The sequence below is a fragment of the Taudactylus pleione genome, unplaced genomic scaffold, assembly GCF_031769625.1.
Source record: "Taudactylus pleione unplaced genomic scaffold, aTauple2 ptg000433l, whole genome shotgun sequence".
Taxonomy (NCBI): Eukaryota; Metazoa; Chordata; class Amphibia; order Anura; family Myobatrachidae; genus Taudactylus; species Taudactylus pleione.
Genome location: NW_028284835.1, coordinates 1,052,501 through 1,074,216, shown reverse-complemented (window position 1 = coordinate 1,074,216; position 21,716 = coordinate 1,052,501). Strand labels below are relative to the sequence as shown.

Genomic DNA, 21,716 nt, shown 5'->3' with positions numbered 1-21,716 from the left:
TCTGCGTCTTCTGATGCGGCAAGATCTACTGTCTCCAGGGCCTGCACTTCCATCCGGATCTAGCTGTCTCGCTCTTGAGACAGCCGTCCTGAGGGCCAAGGGCTTTTCCAGTCATTAATTCGTACCATGCTCAGTGCCCGCAAACCCGCTTCAGCTAACATCACCGGGTTTGGAGGATTTACTTCTCTTGGTGTTCAGCTAGGGGCCTTAACCCTAGGTCCTTTCGTCTCTCTTGGGTTCTCTCCTTCCTGCATGCGGGTCTCGATTTGGGTCTTCGCCTTTCGTCCCTGAAGGTTAAGGTTTCAGCCCTCTCTGTACTCTTTAAAAGACGGATTGCATTGTTGCCTGATGTTAAAACTTTCTTTTAGGGAGTCCTCGACATGCAGCCCCCATTTGTTCCTCCAGTAGCTCCGTGGTATTTGTCTTTAAAAGGCTCGAATGGAGAAGACTGAAGAGCCTTGAGCACTAGAGTCAGTGGACATTCGCTGGCTCACGTGTAAAGCTATTCCTTATGGCCATTGCATCGGTCCAGTAAAGTGTTGGGCTTGGGCGTGCTGTCGTGTTGCTCTCTGTTTCTGATCTTTTACTTGGACCATGCCGTTCTTCGGATATGGTTAGGCTACCTTCTGTAGTAGTTTCTCTGTTCCACATCAACAAAGAGATTGTGATTACGGCTTTTCATTCATCTGATTTTTTTCACTGATTGAGGCATCTTTGGATGTGGTGAGGGCTCTCTGAATCTATGTAGACCGCACTAGGGGTATCCGTAACTTCGATTCCCTTTTTGTGCTCTATTGCTTTCACAAGTTTGGCTGGACAACTACGAAGCAGAACTTGAGCCGCTGGCTCAGTTTGACCATCTGCTGCAAGGCGGCAGACCACCCTGCACCGGCCATGATGACTGCTCATTCCACCAGGTTGGTAGGTACTTCTTGGGCAGCTCACTTGGCTGCCTCGGCGGAGCAGCTTTGCAGGGCAGCTACGTGGTCTTTTGTCCACACGTTTATTCGTTTCTATTCCTTTGAGATCTTTTCCTCTGCGGATGAGGCCTTTGGACGGTGATTTCTCAGTGCAGCTCAGGAGCGTCCCCTCCCTTAGGGGAATTGCTTCTGGATGTTCCAGCATAGTCCCTGTGTCCCTTATGGAGAAAAAGAGATTTGTTCTTATCTGGTTAAATCCTTTTCTTCAAGATCCATAGAAGACACAGGACGCCCACCCTGATGCACCTGGTTAGTGGGGGTTTGTTCTATTTCTGGTTCCCCTGTCCATCTCTTCGGTGTGTTTGGATCTGTGGGTGTGCCAGTCTTCCTTCTCCTGCCTTGGAATTGTTAACTGGCTGGGTGTGGGCATAGGGGAGATGGAGGTTGGGCTGCCTGGGAAGTCATATACTTTAACTTTGGTGCCCAGTCCTTCTTCACAGCCTATACCCCAGTGTAGTCCCCGTGTCCCCTATGGAACTTGAAGAAAAGGATTTAACCAGGTAAGAACATAAATTTCATTAAATGTACTAGCTGTGTTACCCGGCTCTGCTTGGGTGGAAGTCTGTGATCTGTCTCTCCCTAGGTATCCGGCTCCCTCAGTGGGCTGCACTCTTGTGATCTCTGTCACTTAAACACAAGCTCCCTTGTACTGAGCCGTGCCTCCAGCACGGGAACCACCTCTAGGGACTTGTACTGAGCCACGCCTCCTGCACGGGAACCATCTCTAAGGACTTGTAATGAGCCGTGCCTCCTGCACGGGGACCACCTCTAGGGACTTGTACTTAGCCGTGCCTCTTGCACGGGGACCACCTCTAGGGACTTGTACTGAGCCGTGCCTCTTGCACGGGGACCACCTCTAGGGACTTGTACTGAGCCGCGCCTCTTGCACGGGAAACACCTCTAGGGACTTGTTCTGAGCCGCGCCTCTTGCACGGGGACCACCTCTAGGGACTTGTACTGAGACGGCCCCTCTGTTCTCCTCAGTGACTGCTCTCCTGTATTATAGTCACTGAGGAGATAACTGCACATAAAGGGTCCCTGAACAGCAGGTACAGTACACCGGTGCTTGTGTAATGGGTCTCCTCAGGTGACAGCTGCCCTCTCCATCACCTATTACAGCTTCCCATCCCTGTACACCGGCCATAGCACAGTCTCCTCTCCATCACCTATTACCGCTTCCCATCCCTGTACACCCTGCATGCACCGGCCATTGCACAGTCTCCTCTCCATCACCTATTACAGCTTCCCATCCCTGTACACCCTGCATGCACCGGCCATTGCACAGTCTCCTCTCCATCACCTATTACCGCTTCCCATCCCTGTACACTCAGCATGCACCGGCCATAGCACAGTCTCCTCTCCATCACCTATTACCGCTTCCCATCCCTGTACACTCAGCATGCACCATCACCTATTACAGCTTCCATCTCTGTACACCCTGCATGCACCGGCCATTGCACAGTCTCCTCTCCATCACCTATTACCGCTTCCCATCCCTGTACACTCAGCATGCACCGGCCATAGCACAGTGTCCTCTCCATCACCTATTACCGCTTCCCATCCCTGTACACTCAGCATGCACCATCACCTATTACAGCTTCCCATCCCTGTACATCCTGCATGCACCGGCCATAGCACAGTCTCCTCTCCATCACCTATTACAGCTTCCCATCCCTGTACACTCAGCATGCACCATCACCTATTACCGCTTCCCATCCCTGTACACCGGCCATAGCACAGTCTCCTCTCCATCACCTATTACCGCTTCCCATCCCTGTACACTCAGCATGCACCATCACCTATTACAGCTTCCCATCCCTGTACACCCTGCATGCACCGGCCATTGCACAGTCTCCTCTCCATCACCTATTACAGCTTCCCATCCCAGGACACCCTGCATGCACCGGCCATAGCACAGTCTCCTTTCCATCACCTATTACCGCTTCCCATCCCTGTACACCGGCCATAGCACAGTCTCCTCTCCATCACCTATTACCGCTTCCCATCCCTGTACACTCAGCATGCACCATCACCTATTACAGCTTCCATCTCTGTACACCCTGCATGCACCGGCCATTGCACAGTCTCCTCTCCATCACCTATTACAGCTTCCCATCCCTGTACACTCAGCATGCACCATCACCTATTACTGCTTCCCATCCCTGTACACTCAGCATGCACCATCACCTATTACCGCTTCCCATCCCTGTACACCGGCCATTGCACAGTCTCCTCTCCATCACCTATTACAGCTTCCCATCCCTGTACACACAGCATGCACCGGCCATAGCACAGTCTCCTCTCCATCACCTATTACCGCTTCCCATCCCTGTACACTCAGCATGCACCATCACCTATTACAGCTTCCATCTCTGTACACCCTGCATGCACCGGCCATAGCACAGTCTCCTCTCCATCACCTATTACAGCTTCCCATCCCTGTACACTCAGCATGCACCGGCCATAGCACAGTCTCCTCTCCATCACCTATTACAGCTTCCCATCCCTGGACACCCTGCATGCACCGGCCATAGCACAGTCTCCTCTCCATCACCTATTACAGCTTCCCATCCCTGGACACCCTGCATGCACCGGCCATAGCACAGTCTCCTCTCCATCACCTATTACCGCTTCCCATCCCTGTACACTCAGCATGCACCATCACCTATTACAGCTTCCATCCCTGTACACCCTGCATGCACCGGCCATAGCACAGTCTCCTCTCCATCACCTATTACCGCTTCCCATCCCTGTACACCGGCCATAGCACAGTCTCCTCTCCATCACCTATTACCGCTTCCCATCCCTGTACACTCAGCATGCACCATCACCTATTACAGCTTCCATCCCTGTACACCCTGCATGCACCGGCCATAGCACAGTCTCCTCTCCATCACCTATTACCGCTTCCCATCCCTGTACACCGGCCATTGCACAGTCTCCTCTCCATCACCTATTACAGCTTCCCATCCCTGTACACTCAGCATGCACCGGCCATAGCACAGTCTCCTCTCCATCACCTATTACCGCTTCCCATCCCTGTACACTCAGCATGCACCATCACCTATTACAGCTTCCATCTCTGTACACCCTGCATGCACCGGCCATAGCACAGTCTCCTCTCCATCACCTATTACAGCTTCCCATCCCTGTACACTCAGCATGCACCGGCCATAGCACAGTCTCCTCTCCATCACCTATTACCGCTTCCCATCCCTGTACACTCAGCATGCACCATCACCTATTACAGCTTCCATCCCTGTACACCCTGCATGCACCGGCCATAGCACAGTCTCCTCTCCATCACCTATTACAGCTTCCCATCCCTGTACACTCAGCATGCACCATCACCTATTACAGCTTCCCATCCCTGGACACCCTGCAAGCACCGGCCATAGCACAGTCTCCTTTCCATCACCTATTACCGCTTCCCATCCCTGTACACCGGCCATAGCACAGTCTCCTCTCCATCACCTATTGCCGCTTCCCATCCCTGTACACTCAGCATGCACCATCACCTATTACAGCTTCCATCCCTGTACACCCTGCATGCACCGGCCATAGCACAGTCTCCTCTCCATCACCTATTACCGCTTCCCATCCCTGTACACCGGCCATAGCACAGTCTCCTCTCCATCACCTATTACCGCTTCCCATCCCTGTACACTCAGCATGCACCATCACCTATTACAGCTTCCATCCCTGTACACCGGCCATAGCACAGTCTCCTCTCCATCACCTATTGCCGCTTCCCATCCCTGTACACTCAGCATGCACCATCACCTATTACAGCTTCCATCCCTGTACACCCTGCATGCACCGGCCATAGCACAGTCTCCTCTCCGTCACCTATTACAGCTTCCCATCCCTGTACATCGGCCATTGCACAGTCTCCTCTCCATCACCTATTACCGCTTCCCATCCCTGTACACTCAGCATGCACCATCACCTATTACAGCTTCCATCCCTGTACACCGGCCATAGCACAGTCTCCTCTCCATCACCTATTACCGCTTCCCATCCCTGTACACTCAGCATGCACCATCACCTATTACAGCTTCCATCCCTGTACACCCTGCATGCACCGGCCATAGCACAGTCTCCTCTCCGTCACCTATTACAGCTTCCCATCCCTGTACACCGGCCATAGCACAGTCTCCTCTCCATCACCTATTACCGCTTCCCATCCCTGTACACTCAGCATGCACCATCACCTATTACAGCTTCCATCCCTGTACACCGGCCATAGCACAGTCTCCTCTCCATCACCTATTGCCGCTTCCCATCCCTGTACACTCAGCATGCACCATCACCTATTACAGCTTCCATCCCTGTACACCCTGCATGCACCGGCCATAGCACAGTCTCCTCTCCATCACCTATTACCGCTTCCCATCCCTGTACACCGGCCATAGCACAGTCTCCTCTCCATCACCTATTACCGCTTCCCATCCCTGTACACTCAGCATGCACCATCACCTATTACAGCTTCCCATCCCTGTACACCCTGCATGCATCGGCCATAGCACAGTCTCCTCTCCGTCACCTATTACAGCTTCCCATCCCTGTACATCGGCCATTGCACAGTCTCCTCTCCATCACCTATTACAGCTTCCCATCCCTGTACACCCTGCATGCACCGGCCATAGCACAGTCTCCTCTCCATCACCTATTACAGCTTCCATCCCTGTACACCCTGCATGCACCGGCCATTGCACAGTCTCCACTCCATCACCTATTACAGCTTCCCATCCCTGTACACTCAGCATGCATCGGCCATAGCACAGTCTCCTCTCCGTCACCTATTACAGCTTCCATCCCTGTACACCCTGCATGCACCGGCCATAGCACAGTCTCCTCTCCATCACCTATTACAGCTTCCCATCCCTGTACACTCAGCATGCACCATCACCTATTACAGCTTCCATCCCTGTACACTCAGCATGCACCATCACCTATTACCGCTTCCCATCCCTGTACACACAGCATGCACCGGCCATAGCACAGTCTCCTCTCCATCACCTATTACCGCTTCCCATCCCTGTACACTCAGCATGCACCATCACCTATTACTGCTTCCCATCCCTGTACACTCAGCATGCACCATCACCTATTACCGCTTCCCATCCCTGTACACCGGCCATTGCACAGTCTCCTCTCCATCACCTATTACAGCTTCCTATGATGGATCTGCTCTGTGCCCAAATGTCTCAGACCACACACACACCTCGTGATGGAAACAAGACCTAAACCAGATTTTGGTTCTTTATTAATCTTGTGAGAGGATATGACATCACAGTGACCAGAAATGGTGTTGCTGACTACATGCATCTTTGGACTTGTCTGTCTTAAACCAGCTTCTTCCATTGGATGTCACTGAAGAATGGGTGGGACTTAATCCTATGTACACCCCCCGGGCCAGAGCCAACTCGCTGGTCTGGATCATAGCGGAGAAGCTGAAAGAAGGAGAGAGCAGTTATTGTACAATGGCGCTGTCACGCTGCACGATGAGGTCAGCGGCCCTGCGGATAAAACGTTGAAGAAACCTGCAGCCATTTTTTCCCCTGATTTATCATAGGGTCCGCAGGGAGCCGCGCTGACCGCGGACAGAGGTAGGGAGCTCCAAGGTGATGGGTCGTCTCTGGACCTGTCTGACCAGTGACAATGAGCTGGCAGGCCAGGGACCATTCCCCCTCCCCAAGTCTGACCATACCTGAAGGACTCCACAGCCATCGCCATCGCAAGACTCAACCGGAGAGATGGAACCGTGACCTCACAGTACAGCTATAAAAGCACATATTGCACCTTCCTGGAGGCTGCCGGTGGGAATGGGACAGTTAAGCTGGGTGCACAATAAATGACGTGTGTACCCAGCGATGCGACTCACGGCCCCAGTGGGCCAACATATCGGGTGCTCCGTACACACTGAGCGATCTGGTGCCCGAACGCACGATATGTCGGCCCCGCTGCATAGGTTTGTCAGCCGCATCGCCTGATCTTCCTGCATGTACTAAACATCAGGCGCTGAGGCTGACAACCCCACAGGAGCACGCACTGCACGATATACTACACACACACACACCGCACGATGTACTACACACACGCCGCACGATATACTACATACACACCGCACGATTTTAATGATTTGTCGGAATCGGTCAAATCATGGATAAAATCGCCTAGTGTGTAAGGGTCTTTACATGTATCCAAACATACAGGAAACTCATCACTTACGCTGACATAGGGGCTTTTATCTCGTCTCATACAGAACTACTAACAATGTGACTCGTGTTATAATAATACAGTGCCATGCTGGACATTATAGCATTATTATAGACTGTACTGCTTGACCCTCCATTTGCTGGGTCGCTAGCTATTATGGCCGCCGTATAATCTCATCCCTGGTGCTGTAAGTATGGGAGGCATTGGCTCCAAGGGGCAAAGGGCACACTATGGGGGGAGATGTGTCAAGTCTTGGAGAGAGATAACTTGAAGAAAAACAACCAATCAGCTCTTAACTTATTTATCTGGCAAAATCTATGAAATGACAGAAGCTTTATCTCTCACCACGGCTTGATAGATACATCTCCCCCTATGGTCTGTCCAGCAGCAACTGATAGCTCTGATGGGGCCGGGGCCTTTCCTCATCTCTGCTGAGAGCTCTGATGGGGGCGGGGGCCTGTCCTCATCTCGGCTGAGAGCTCTGATGGGGGCGGGGGCCTGTCCTCATCTCGGCTGAGAGCTCTGATGGGGGCGGGGGCCTGTCCTCATCTCGGCTGAGAGCTCTGATGGGGGCGGGGGCCTGTCCTCATCTCGGCTGAGAGCTCTGATGGGGGCGGGGGCCTGTCCTCATCTCGGCTGAGAGCTCTGATGGGGGCGGGGGCCTGTCCTCATCTCGCTGAGAGCTCTGATGGGGGCGGGGGCCTGTCCTCATCTCGGCTGAGAGCTCTGATGGGGGCGGGGGCCTGTCCTCATCTCGGCTGAGAGCTCTGATGGGGGCGGGGGCCTGTCCTCATCTCGGCTGAGAGCTCTGATGGGGGCGGGGCCTGTCCTCATCTCTGCTGCATAACTGGAGACAAGAATGAGGCTGCTTGCATTATAGATGTGACTCCTGCTAACACCTATAGTAACCTATGGCCCACTGATTCTCACATATTTATACTATTGCTCTAGCTGGGGACACATTGTATTTGTGACAATTTGTAAGTAAATGTTACACAGTGTGTGTTTTATATATATTATATATATATATATATATATATATATATATATATAATTCATTGGTCTATTTGTCTGTCTGGTTATGCATTTGGACACCCCACCACAAAACCACAGTGGTACAGTTGGATTCTGGCCGGGTTTAGGGGGATTCGTGTCCCAGTCGCACCTCCCATTTGTGTACACTGGGCAGACAAAATAAAACTGCTAATCCCCAAAAAGGTCCTTTGCCAGAAAGAGCCTATGGAATTAACAATGATAATAATGTTGTATTTTTGGGGAGCATCTAAACTGGATTATACAACTCTATATGGGATCCAATTCCCCCTTCGTATATTATCATTTTTATTCCTATTACATAGAGTATTGTGATAAGGGTGAAGTTTTTATGTCTGCCATGGGGCCTACTATGAGACCTTTTCAACCAAATAACTTTCTTTCCTTTTAGTACAGTTTTATTTAAAAAAAACAAACAAACAAACATAAAATCAACATAAAACGTATTCTCACATATACAGTACATAGACATCTTGACCATTGTGGGACAGATGTTCGTACACTTGCTATCTCCCTTTATAGGGACAAGCTCTTTGATAACCTGTAAGGCTCACTTTGGATATTGATCTTGGATCTTGTCACCCAATGCGTTTCATCATAAATTACTTCCTCAGGGGTGTTACAATAGTGAATGTGTTAATCCCAGTTGGGTTTCAGATAACTGTATGCCTCCAAGCTCTTAATCACATTTGTGGCGCAATCCTGGATACCACTTGTTAATGACTTTAAATCCACCAGGAAGGGAAGCTTTTAGCCTAGACTCAAAATACCAAGCTCTCAGCATACTGCTCAGTTCACCGATCTGGAAATCTATATCTATCTATCTATCTACAGTCAGGTCCATAAATATTGGGACATTGACAGAATTTTCATATTTTGGCCTCTATTCACCACCACAATGGTTTTGAAATGAAACAAACAAGATGTGCTTTAACTGCAGACTTTCAGATTTAATTTGAGGGTAATTACATCCAAATCGGGTGAACGGTGTAGGAATTACAATGGTTTCTATATGTGCCTCCCACTTTTTAAGGGGCCAAAAGTAATGGGACTATCAACTCAAAAGCTATTTCATGGACAGGTGTGGGCTATTCCCTCGTTATTTCATTATCAATTAAGCAGGTAAAAGGTCTGGAGTTGATTCTAGGTGTGACATTTGCATTTGGAATCAGTTGCTGTCGACTCTCAATATGAGACCCAAAGAGCTGTCACGATCAGTGAAGCAAGCCATCATTAGGCTGAAAAATAAAAAAAAAACCATCAGAGAGATAGCAAAAACATTAGGTGTGGCCAAATCAACTGTTTGGAACATTCTTAAAAAGAAAGAACGCACCGGAGAGCTCAGCAATACCAAAAGACTCGGAAGACCACGGAAAACAACTGTGGTGGATGACAAAATAATTATTTCCCTGGTGAAGAAAAACCCCTTCACAACAGTTGGCCAAATCAAGAACAGTCTCCAGGAGGTAGATGTATATGTGTCAAAGTCAACAATCAAGAGAAGACTTCACAAGAGTGAATATAGAGGGTTCACCACAAGATGCAAACCATTGGTGAGCCACAAAAACAGGAAGACCAGATTAGAGTTTGCCAAACAACATCTAAAAAAGCCATTACAGTTCTGGAACAACATCCTATGGACAGATGAGACAAAGATCAACTTGTACCAGAGTGATGGGAAGAGAAGAGAAGGAAAGGAACTGCTCATGAACCAAAACATACCACCTCATCAGTGAAGCATGGTGGTGGTAGTGTCATGGCGTGGGCATGTATGGCTGCCAATGGAACTGGTTCCCTTGTATTTATTGATGATGTGACTGCTGACAAAAGCAGCAGAATGAATTCTGAAGTGTTTCGAGCAATATTATATGCTCATATTCAGTCAAATGCTTCAGAACTCATTTGACAGCGCTTCACAGTGCAGATGGACAATGACCTGAAGCATACTGCAAAAGCAACCAAAGAGTTTTTTAAGGCTAAAAAGTGGAATGTTATGCAATGGCCAAGTCAATCCCCTGACCTGAATCCGATTGAGCATGCATTTCACTTGATGAAGACAAAACTGAAGGGAAAATGCCCCAAGAACAAGCAGGAACTGAAGACATTTGCAGTAGAGGCCTGGCAGAGCATCACCAGGGATGAAACCCAGCGTCTGGTGATGTCTATGCATTCCAGACTTCAGGCTGTAATTGCCTGCAAAGGATTTGCAACAAAGTATTAAAAAGTGAAAGTTAGATTTAGGATTGTTTAGTTTGTCCCATTACTTTTGGCCCCTTAAAAAGTGGGAGGCACATATAGGAAACCGTTGTAATTCCTACACCGTTCACCTGATTTGGATGTAATTACCCTCAAATTAAATCTGAAAGTCTGCAGTTAAATCACATCTTGTTTGTTTCATGTCAAAGCCATTGTGGTGGTGAATAGAGGACAAAATATGAAAATTCTGTCAATGTCCCAATATTTATGGACCTGACTGTATCTATCTATCTATAATGCTTGCACCCAGCTCAGATGAGCTAAACAGAGACTAGCACATCACATAGATACAATGCAAAAAGGTATAGGTGTAAAATAGTAGCCATACAATTTATAATTAGCAGCATGTATCAGCATTAGCAGGCATATATGCAAGCAATCAACCAATGGTCCTATATACACTGAAGTGCCAAAAGTCATGAGATAGATGCCACATGGTGTTGCTGCACTTCACCGTGGGTCCTACACAATACTACGCATCGATTCCACAAGTGGACGAAAGACCAATGGAGATGATATGTTGACCCATGTCACCTGGATAGCTTCCCACAGCAACATGATATTTGTAGGTGCAGGGTCTTGGGTACGAATGGACCTCTCCACCACATCCCATGAATGCTGGATTCAGTTCATAATGGGCAAATGTGGTGGCCGTACCAATCATCGGAAACTCTCCAGAATGCTCCTCGAACCAATTCATGACAACGTGGGACCGATGACACGGAGCATTATCCTGCTGGAATATTCCATCGTTGTGGGGGTACATGAAGTCCATGAAGGGCCACAAATAGTCAGCAAGCAATGCAACGTATCGGTTACTAGTCAATGACGTGTTCAGGTGGACCAGCGGACCCAACCCATGCCACATGAACACACCCCACACCATTATGGAAACACCACCAGCCTGCATGGTGCCCTGTTGATAACTTGGGTCCATGGCCTCATGGGGTCTGCACCACACCTGAACCCTACCATCAGCCCGAAAAAACTGGAGCCGTGACTCATCGGACCAGGACACATGTTGCCAGTCCTCCAGGCTCCAATTAGCTACGTCACAACCCCAGGTGAGGCGCGGTGTCCAGTGTTGTAGTGTTAACAGAGGTCCTACTGGTGGGTCTTCTGCTTCCATATCCCATGGAAGCTAAAAAAAAAAAAAAAAAAAAAAAGTTGCACTGACCTGCTGGATGTGCGTCTGGTACCACTACATTGAATGTGGATGTCATTTGAGCCAGTGTCGTTTGTCTGTTACCTCGGACAATTCTGGCCAGACACCGCTGGTCACGACTCATGATCTTTAATCACCTGTGATCGGCCACTGTGCTGTCCACAGTGGGTGGTAAAGCCTTCCATAAGGTATTCCCGGGTAAACATGTGAACCATAGATCGAGCACTGCTGAATGTCCACAAAACTTTGGAAATCTGTCGGGCACCCACTATCGTGCCCTGATAATTCATGTTGGCTTGCCATGAGAAGCCTAGCCAGTGTTCAAACTGACTCACAAGATGATGCAGGTCTGAGTATTTCCAAGACGTCACAGTATGGTGATGCCACATACCATTACATGCTAATATCCCATAACTTTTGGCACTTCAGTGTAATACAGACACTCCTAATGTCACTTCACTCGGTACAAGTGTAGTACAGGCAGTCCCGATGTCCTCTCAGTCCATGTTTAATACAGACAATCCCAGTGTGTCCTGACTCTCAGGACACATGTAATACAGACTGTCCCGGTGTCCTCTCAGTCACAATAACTCACCTCTGTCAGTAGAGAAACAGCGGCCGGACTGAGGTTTTCTGTAAATGGGATCTCCGTCTGAGCACCGACTCCCGAGATTAGATTCTTGTGGAGAGACTACAGAGGCAGATAGTCAGAAAGACCCCAGCGACCAGCCAAACACAAACCATGTGATACCGTATTCTCACCTGTCCAGTCAGCATCTCATAGAGAAGAACGCCTAGGCTCCACCAATCACAGGCCTCGTTCACTTCACCCACTCCCAAGACCTCTGCAGGGGAGGGTGAGAGATTAGTCAGTATCCAAATACTGCTATAGGTATCAAGACTCTGTATCACAGAAACTCATGTGCAGGTTCTCACCTGGTGCGACATACAGGTGTTCCACAGCCTCAGGACAACAGACATGGTCAACTTCTCGCCACTGGCCAAAGTACGTCAGGCACACATCACCTGCAGAGGCAGAGAGGGGCATCTGGGAGGGGTGGGTGGCATTGGTTTGGGGCAGGAACCAATAGAGCAGTGTGGGGAAAAAAAACCTTAGGATTGGCACCATGCCCTCCAGTCAGCTACTTATACCAGTATTGCCAAAGTGATCTATTTATTAAAAGTGCCAGCATAGCAACACTATTCTAATTGTCAGTTCAAATACATGAATACCACAGTATTTATTTTTTCAAGAACACTTTGCATGAGGACATGTGGGATATGTTAAAGCTGGGCAGTGCAGGTAATAGGTCTCACCTTTCTCCCCCATCAGCAGGTTGCGAGGATTAAGGTCTCTGCACAGAACCCCTTCCTGGTGAAGCGTATCCAATGCCAATATCAGCTGGGCACCCCAGAGTCTGACCTGGGACTCAGGCACCCCTTCTGCTGGAGAACCACTGTCCGGGGCCCTAGACCAAATCTGTTGGCTCATGATAGCTTTATGTGTTTGAGATCTGTCCTGATCTGAATTCATGTTATGGGCTTTGGAGTCCTCAGAGACAGAATAGGACAGGGCAGAGGCTGGTTGTGACTCTACGTTTGCTGCGTGAGACTGGTATTTCCCGAGATGCCCCCAGAGTCGTCCTCCTGCACGATTAGGAGAGAAAACGTGGGTAAGTAGACAAGGACAATTGATAATGATAAGATCTAAGGAAAGGCAGAGAAACTAGAGATACTAGAAGAGGCTCCGGAATTATGCATAATGGAAGGGATCGGTGATAACAGAAAGGACTCCGTCATTAGGGATAAAGAGAAGGAATTTGTCATTAGGGATAAAGGGAAGGACTCTGTCATTACTGATAACAGAAAGGGCTCCGTCATTAGGGATAACGGAAAGGTCCCAGGAATTAGGATAACAAGGAGAGCTTTGGTATTAGGGATAACAGGAAAGACTTCGTCATTATGGATAATAAGTAGGTCTTGGGTATAATGGGAAGTGGTCATGAATAAGGGATAACACAAAGGTCTCGGGAGTGACTGACCTGGAATGTGCTGCAGCTGTAGGTACAGAGAATCTTCGCTCACATAAAACCTCTGCAGCTGGACCATGTAGGGGACACATTGCGGAATAACTGTGACTGCCCCATGACCAGAGCGTCCGGACTTCATGAGAGACTGGGGGGAAATCGGAGAGACAAGAACTGAACAGAGGAACCCTCACCAGTCTCTGCTGGAAACATTCAGGTTACAGCAGTGACAGTTGAATTTATTGGGGAACTCTGCAAAATAGGAACAAGAGTCATCCAACTAAGGATCACTGTAACGACAGAGTCTTGTTACCTTAAGGATAAACGTTGTCCCTGAGGATGGCTCATAGACCAGCTGCACCTAACCTCCGAGAGAGAGAGAGAGAGAGACACAGAGAGAACAAGTCCTCATAACTCAAATATAAACCACAAACCATCTCCCTCCTCCGACGAGACATTACAATTAACCATTAATTTAAATGCAACACGACTCAATTACGACATGCAAGTGACATCTGAGCGCTTCACATAAAATGTTGCGCATAACACTGGCGCAATTACTCTGAGCTGCGCAAATCTAACGGTGTAAATTTATTTTCGTTACAATGATTGGACAATGATTGACCCCTATTTGTCCTAGATGCATTTATATGTTACATTTGCACATGTCTTAAGACGCGTGTAACAAGGAATCTTGTGTTTACGTACATGCTAACAGGCTGATGTGATATAAGCATGTGCTCTGACACATAATAACACGCACGCAGAGTTACCTTGTCAATAATTTCCAGCACGCGGCAGCGCTTCAAGTTTTCCACTGCAGCATTCAAGACTCTGATTGGCCGAAATCGGAGGCTGCTGTAACCCTGTAACGCAGAGACAATGCAGAGATCACACAAAGCATAAAGCAAACCTTCATGCGCTCGGTAATATGAAAAACCATTCGTGTGTTATAATCCGGTGGGTTTTAAATTGCCTCATATCACCAGCGACCATGCCCTGCAGGGCAGGAAGAACTGACTTGTTAGAAAGGTGGCATCCTAGGACTGTGCCACGTGGTGATGTGCGGCTATAGAGACTACATGGCTGTATGCTGGATTTTATTTACACACCCGTTACCAATGGGGGTGGCTGAAATGGCCAAACTCGCTCATTAGATCAGGTGGCCACAAACTTTTGGCCATGTAGTGTATAATCTAATACAGGTTGAGTCTCCCATATCCAAATATTCCGAAATACAGAATTTTTTTGGCATGACTGAGAAAATTAAACCTTTGATTTTTGACGGTTCAATGTACACAAACTTTGTCTAAGGCACAAATTATTATAAATATTGTATACAATTACCTTTAGGCTGTATATAAGGTGTATATGAAACATAAATTAATTTCATGCATGTACACAAACTTAGCTTGAGCTATAAAATTATTGAAAATATTGTATAAAATTATCTGCAGGCTGTGTGTATAAGGTGTATATAACACATAAATACATTCTGTGTGTATATTTGGGTCCCATTCCCAAGATATTTCATTATGATATGCAAATATTCCAAAATACGGAATATTCCGTTATCCAAAATACCCCTGGTCCCAAGCATTTTGGATATTGGAGACTCAACCTGTAATACTATTATTCTCTTTATAGTATCATACAGTAATTTCAAGTATTCAGAAAATAATTTTGTCCTCTCCGTAAAGATACTGGAGTACCTGTTTCGGACCCCTCAACGAAGCAAAAAATAATTTCAGCAGTACGTTAGATTCTTGCCTCACAGCACTGAGATCTTAAGTTCCATTCCCAACAAGGTCCTATTTGGGTTTGTATGTTCTCCCCGTGTTTCCAGTTCCCTCCCACAATCCGACCCAATACTGGTAGAGTAACTGACCACTGATGACAAAACAAATTAACCCTGCTGTGTCTATGTGATAGGGAATTAAGGGGTCTATTTACTAAGCCGTGGAGAGAGATAAAGTGGACGGAGTTAAAGTACCAACCAACCAGCTCCCGTCATTTTTCAAACACAGCCTGTACAGTGACAGTTAGGAGATGACTGGTTGGTACTTTAGCTCTCTCCGAGGCTTAGTAAATAGACCCCATAGATGGTAAGCTCCGCTGGGGCGGGCGCCGACACGAATGACTGAAACATTCTCGGCAAAGAATTGCAAAATATTAAGTGTGCGCCCTGTATGTAACTGTTAGTACATAATTCATTGCCGGCATGATTCATAAGCGAATTGCGCCTCCTTATTTTGTTGTGAATGGCTTAATAAATCTGGCGATTTGTATACAGAACATGAAAAACAACGCAGGGCGGTGATCTGCAGCGCGTCGTGGTTGAAGGTGGCGGTTTAATTTTTGATCAATCAGGTGGCTTAAAAAATTCCCCCAACTCTCCCCCCTCACTGGCTTGGAGAGGAGCAAGCGAAACCTCAGAATAACGAATCCGGTGCGCTCACCTCTGCCGCGCCTGACACGTATCCCATGGGCCTCTGCAGGTGACAGTTGAAGATTTCTTCGGCACGTTTTAAGTATTGTGAGATCTTACGTTTCACGGCATCGCGCCTTTCCCTGCTTGGGTCAACTAGAGTGAGATACAGAACGGGAGAATGACGAAGGGGCAACAGAGTGCAAGGGTGTAAAATGGGGAAGAGCAGGGTGTAACGGCTGAAGAAGAACACCGAAGGAAGGGCAATACAGGAGATCCAGAGAAAAGAAGAGGGATAAACAGTAGGAAAATAATACATTTGATTTAACAAAATCCCAGGACCTAGGTGAGGGGTCATAGATGAGATTCATGGAGGTACAAGAAATGACATGACTATGGCCGAGGTATGATCTGACCTGTCACCCCATTCAGCAGCAGTTCCACCCCATGCTTATAGTGACTGAAAGCCGCCTCATATTCCTCATTGGCATCTCGCTCCTGGGCCACGTGCAGTTGCTTGGCCGCATCCACCAGATAATCGCGTTTGGAGTTGATCTTGGAACTTGGTGTCTGCTCGATTACTCCTGTGAATCCAACTCGATATTGACAAGATAGATCCCTCTCACTGCTCATTGCCTCCCTGGAATGTGACCATTGGGAGGAACGTACAAAAGGGTCCTGGGAGTGTAAGAAGTGAGGAAGAATTAAGAGAGATGCATAAAGTCAAAACTGATATAGAAAGAGATATGAAATAAAGTATTTAATTGGCTGCAGATATGGCCCAGTGTGTTATACATAACTACAGATATGGCTCAGTGTGTTATACATAACTACAGATATGGCCCAGTGTGTTATACATAACTACAGATATGGCCCAGTGTGTTATACATAACTACAGATATGGCCCAGTGTGTTATACATAACTACAGATATGGCCCAGTGTGTTATACATAACTACAGATATGGCTCAGTGTATTATACATAGCTGCAGATATAGCCTAGAGTATTATACATAGCTGCAGATATGGCCCAGTGTGTTATACATAACTACAGATATGGCTCTGTGTGTTATACATAACTACAGATATGGCTCAGTGTGTTATACATAACTACAGATATGGCCCAGTGTGTTATACATAACTACAGATATGGCCCAGTGTGTTATACATAGCTGCAGATATAGCCTAGTGTGTTATACATAGCTGCAGATATGGCCCAGTGTGTTATACATAACTACAGATATGGCTCAGTGTGTTATACATAACTACAGATATGGCTCAGTGTGTTATACATAACTACAGATATGGCCCAGTGTGTTATACATAACTACAGATATGGCCCAGTGTGTTATACATAACTACAGATATGGCCCAGTGTGTTATACATAACTACAGATATGGCCCAGTGTGTTATATATAACTACAGATATGGCCCAGTGTGTTATACATAACTACAGATATGGCTCAGTGTATTATACATAGCTGCAGATATAGCCTAGAGTATTATACATAGCTGCAGATATGGCCCAGTGTGTTATACATAACTAGATATGGCTCAGTGTGTTATACATAACTACAGATATGGCTCAGTGTGTTATACATAACTACAGATATGGCCCAGTGTGTTATACATAACTACAGATATGGCCCAGTGTGTTATACATAACTACAGATATAGCCCAGTGTATTATACATAGCTGCAGATATGGCCCAGTGTGTTATACATAACTACAGATATGGCCCAGTGTGTTATACATAGCTGCATATATAGCCTAGTGTATTATACATAGCTGCAGATATGGCTCAGTGTGTTATACATAACTACAGATATGGCCCAGTGTGTTATACATAACTACAAATATGGCTCAGTGTGTTATACATAACTACAGATATGGCCCAGTGTGTTATACATAACTAGATATGGCCCAGTGTGTTATACATAACTACAGATATGGCCCAGTGTATTATACATAAGTACAGATAAAGCTAAGTGTATTATACACAGCTGCAGATATGACTGTGTATTATACATAGCTGCAGATAAGGCCCAGTGTGTTATACATAACTACAGATATGGCCCAGTGTATTATACATAAGTACAGATAAAGCTAAGTGTATTATACACAGCTGCAGATATGACTCAGTGTATTATACATAGCTGCAGATAAGGCCGTGTGTATTATACATAAATACAGATAAGGCTCGGTGTATTATACATAGCTGTAGATATGGCTCTGTGTGTTGTAGCTGCAAATATGGCACTGCGTGTTAGGCTTTGTGTATTATACATAGCTCTAAATATGGCAGCTTATTATACATAGCTGCAGATATGGTTCATGTATTGTACATAGCTACAGATATGGCTCTGTATATTACATTCATATGCTGATATGGCTCTGTATGTTATACAGAGCTGCAGAAAAGTATTATACAATGCTGCCCATATGGCTCAATGTATATAGCTATGTACAATACATGAACCATATCTGCAGCTATGTATACATAGCTACAGATATGGCTCTGTGCATTATACATAGCTACGGATATGGCACTGTGTGTTATACATAGCTGCAGATATGGCCTAGTATATTATACATGGCTACAGATATGGCGCAGCATATTATACATGGCAACAGATATGGCCCAGTTTATTTTACATGGCAAAAAATATGGCAGTTGCTCAATCAGCTTAATGATATACTACAGGTGCTTGTAAAGGGCGGGGTTTACACTGAACATAGAAAAAAGTAATTTGCCCCAGCACACTGCAGATAAATCAAAAATACTTGAATCCTACATGACAATAGAAATTCAGAGGTATTGGTTTACTTACATTTGCAAATGAATAAGCGCTGGGCCGACGTCAAGGCTCCTCTATACCAGCTGGTATAGAGGAGCCTTGACGTCGGCCCAGCGCTTATTCATACATTTGCAAATGTATGTAAACCAATACCTCTGAATTTCTATTATCATGTAGGATTCAAGTATTTTTGATTTATCTACAGTGTGCTGGGGGGCAAATTCCTTTTTTCTGTATTTTACATGGCTGCAGATATGGCCCAGCATATTATACGTAGCTCAGTGCTGGAAGTGAGCCGGTATACAACGGTATAGTATACCGACACTTCCAGCACTGACCCGCCTGCCGCTGAGAGGCATATGGATAAAGTGCTGATGCTGTCTTCTCCATATGCCGGGCACCTGCTGAGTTTGTGTTACCAGCAGGCGCCCGGCGACTCCTTCCCTGCAGCCGGAGGATGGAGCTCACTCCTGAGCTCCGCCTCCCGGCTCCTGCAGTGCGTGTTGGGGAGAGACATCATGACGTCTCTCCCTCTCCCACAGTGCACAGCGTGGAGCTGACGGGAGAGGACTATGCACGGTGTACTGTGGGAGTCCTCTTCCACAGTGCAGAGCGAGGAGCAGGCGGATGGCGGCGGGCACCGGAGCTGGGCTTCACGTAAGTATGTTTTTATGTGTGTTTGTCTGTGTGTTTATGTGTAAGGGGGCTCTACTTCAAGGGAAACTACTACTACTATGGGCACTACTTCAAGGGGCACTACTGCTACTACTATGGGCACTACTTCAAGGGGCACTACTACTAGTACTATGGCACTACTTCAAGGGGCACTACTACTAGTACTATGGGCATTACTTCAAGGGGTACTACTACTAGTACTATGGGCACTACTGCTACTACTATGGGCACTACTTCAAGGGGCACTACTACAAGGGGCACTAATATAGGCACTATTAATCTGGGTACTACTGCAAGGGGCACTACTACTATATACTGTGGGCACTAATACAAGGGAAACTATTATTGTGGCCAATGTATTGGGGGCACTGTTACTCTTGTGGGCAATGAATAGGGGGCACTACTGCAAGGGGCACTACTACTGTGGGCAATGTATAGGGGCACTATTACAAGGGGCACTACTACTGTTGGCAATGTATAGTGGGCACTATTACTATTGTGGGCAATGTATAGTGGCACTACTACTGTGGGCATTGTATAGAGAGCACTATTACTGTGGGCATTGTATACGGGGCACTACTACCAGGGGCGCTGCATAGGGGCACTACTACTGTGTACATTGTATAAGGGCACTACTACTGTGGGGCAATGTATAGGGGTCACTACTATAAGGAGCACTACTACTGTGGGCGTTGTATAAAGAGCACTACTACTGTGGGCACTGCATAGGGGGCATTGTATAAGGGCACTACAACTGTGGGCATTGTATAAGGGCACAACTACTGTGGGCATTGCATAAAGGGCACTACTACTGTGGGCATTGCATAAAGGGCACTACTATTGTGTGGCATAATGTGTATAAGGAGTACTACGGTGTAGTACACTATACTACTGAAAAAGAGCGCGTCGTAAGGACACGCACCCTTTTCCAGTGCATGCCCGCCTTCGTTGCGCACATAAGTGCAACCTTAGATTTTCCATACCCCCACTTCGACCACTGACGTAGCTGTCCATATGACAGTATATTATACATAGCTGCAAATGTCTCTGTGTTATACATAGCTACAGATATGACTCTGTATATTATTATACATAGATGCAGGTGTGGCTCTGAGTGTTCTATACAGCTGCAGAAAAGTCTGTGTATTATACATAGCTGCAGATATGGCTCAGTGTTTCATACATAACTGCAGATGTGGCTCTGTGTATTATACATAACTGGAAACAAAAGAAAGTAAAAAAAAGTAATCCCCCAGCACTCAGAATGAAATCAGCAATTAGATTTGAAAAACTACATGGCTGTAGATATTTCAGAGATCTCAGTTGCATATATTTGCAAAAATATTTCTAAGCCTCCGTGCCGCGTCACGGCGTCTCTGATACCGGAGGTCCCTATCACTTGGTCAGAGTCTGGGGTGCAGAACCCCAAATAGCCGATGAAAGCCAGTCACCCCAGTGCAGCACACCAGTGAGAGGCCAAAGTGTTAGTATGTGTTAATAAGAATTAATCAAAAACTATGTGTTAATGGGTGATACATAGGTGAAAGGTGTAATTAAAATGCTAAGAAAAAGAAAAACAAAAATTATATATATATATATATATACACACACACATACACAACTTTATACAGATGTGTCCTTTCTTACTGTTGTTTCAGTCACGTCGAATAACCCCTCTCAGTGCCAAAGGGTCACATAGAGCATCTTATCGCTCAAACTGTGTCTTATTCGCATAATGAAGACACAGACGTGACAAGACCACATTGCTAGCTTACACAGATCTGCTTAGTGAGTGACATTTGGGCAGCTGCGAGCGTCTAAAAAGGGTTCCGATGCGAACGGCTGCGGCTTTTACTCATGTTGCGTTGTGTGGTGCTTTATCCGCGACTTTGTACGTGTGTAAAACTAATTCCTGAGCCACTAAAGTCGCAGCTTAGCGTCTCTAGTACACTGTGAGCAGCTTTATAGAATAATCTTCTCCGAGCACCGCAGTCACGCCGGGTGTCAGACACCACGTGGACAACCAGTACAGGACAGCCGAGGGGGCGGCCAGCGGCAGAGTCAATTGTTACATCTGTTTGAGACCTCTGCCTAACTACAGTAGCCAGCGA

At 46.8% G+C, this 21,716-nt stretch overlaps 1 protein-coding gene across 5 annotated transcripts in view; it reads right to left on the bottom strand.

Moving 5' to 3' along the window:
• Positions 1–6,237: 6,237 nt before the first annotated feature.
• Positions 6,238–21,716, bottom strand: part of RPS6KL1 (ribosomal protein S6 kinase like 1) — a 55,222-nt gene continuing 39,743 nt past the window's right edge. For all 5 annotated transcript variants that reach the window (XM_088447483.1, XM_088447481.1, XM_088447482.1 and 2 more), the window contains exons 2-11: positions 16,548–16,809; positions 16,163–16,287; positions 14,477–14,569; positions 14,017–14,064; positions 13,719–13,851; positions 12,994–13,323; positions 12,613–12,702; positions 12,439–12,521; positions 12,272–12,367; positions 6,238–6,436 (exon numbers count right to left, since the gene is read on the bottom strand). In XM_088447483.1, the coding sequence (XP_088303609.1) occupies positions 6,329–6,436; positions 12,272–12,367; positions 12,439–12,521; positions 12,613–12,702; positions 12,994–13,323; positions 13,719–13,851; positions 14,017–14,064; positions 14,477–14,569; positions 16,163–16,287; positions 16,548–16,764 (1,323 nt within the window). In that variant the 5' untranslated portion in view covers positions 16,765–16,809 and the 3' untranslated portion in view covers positions 6,238–6,328. The remainder of the gene's footprint in view (positions 6,437–12,271; positions 12,368–12,438; positions 12,522–12,612; positions 12,703–12,993; positions 13,324–13,718; positions 13,852–14,016; positions 14,065–14,476; positions 14,570–16,162; positions 16,288–16,547; positions 16,810–21,716) is intronic.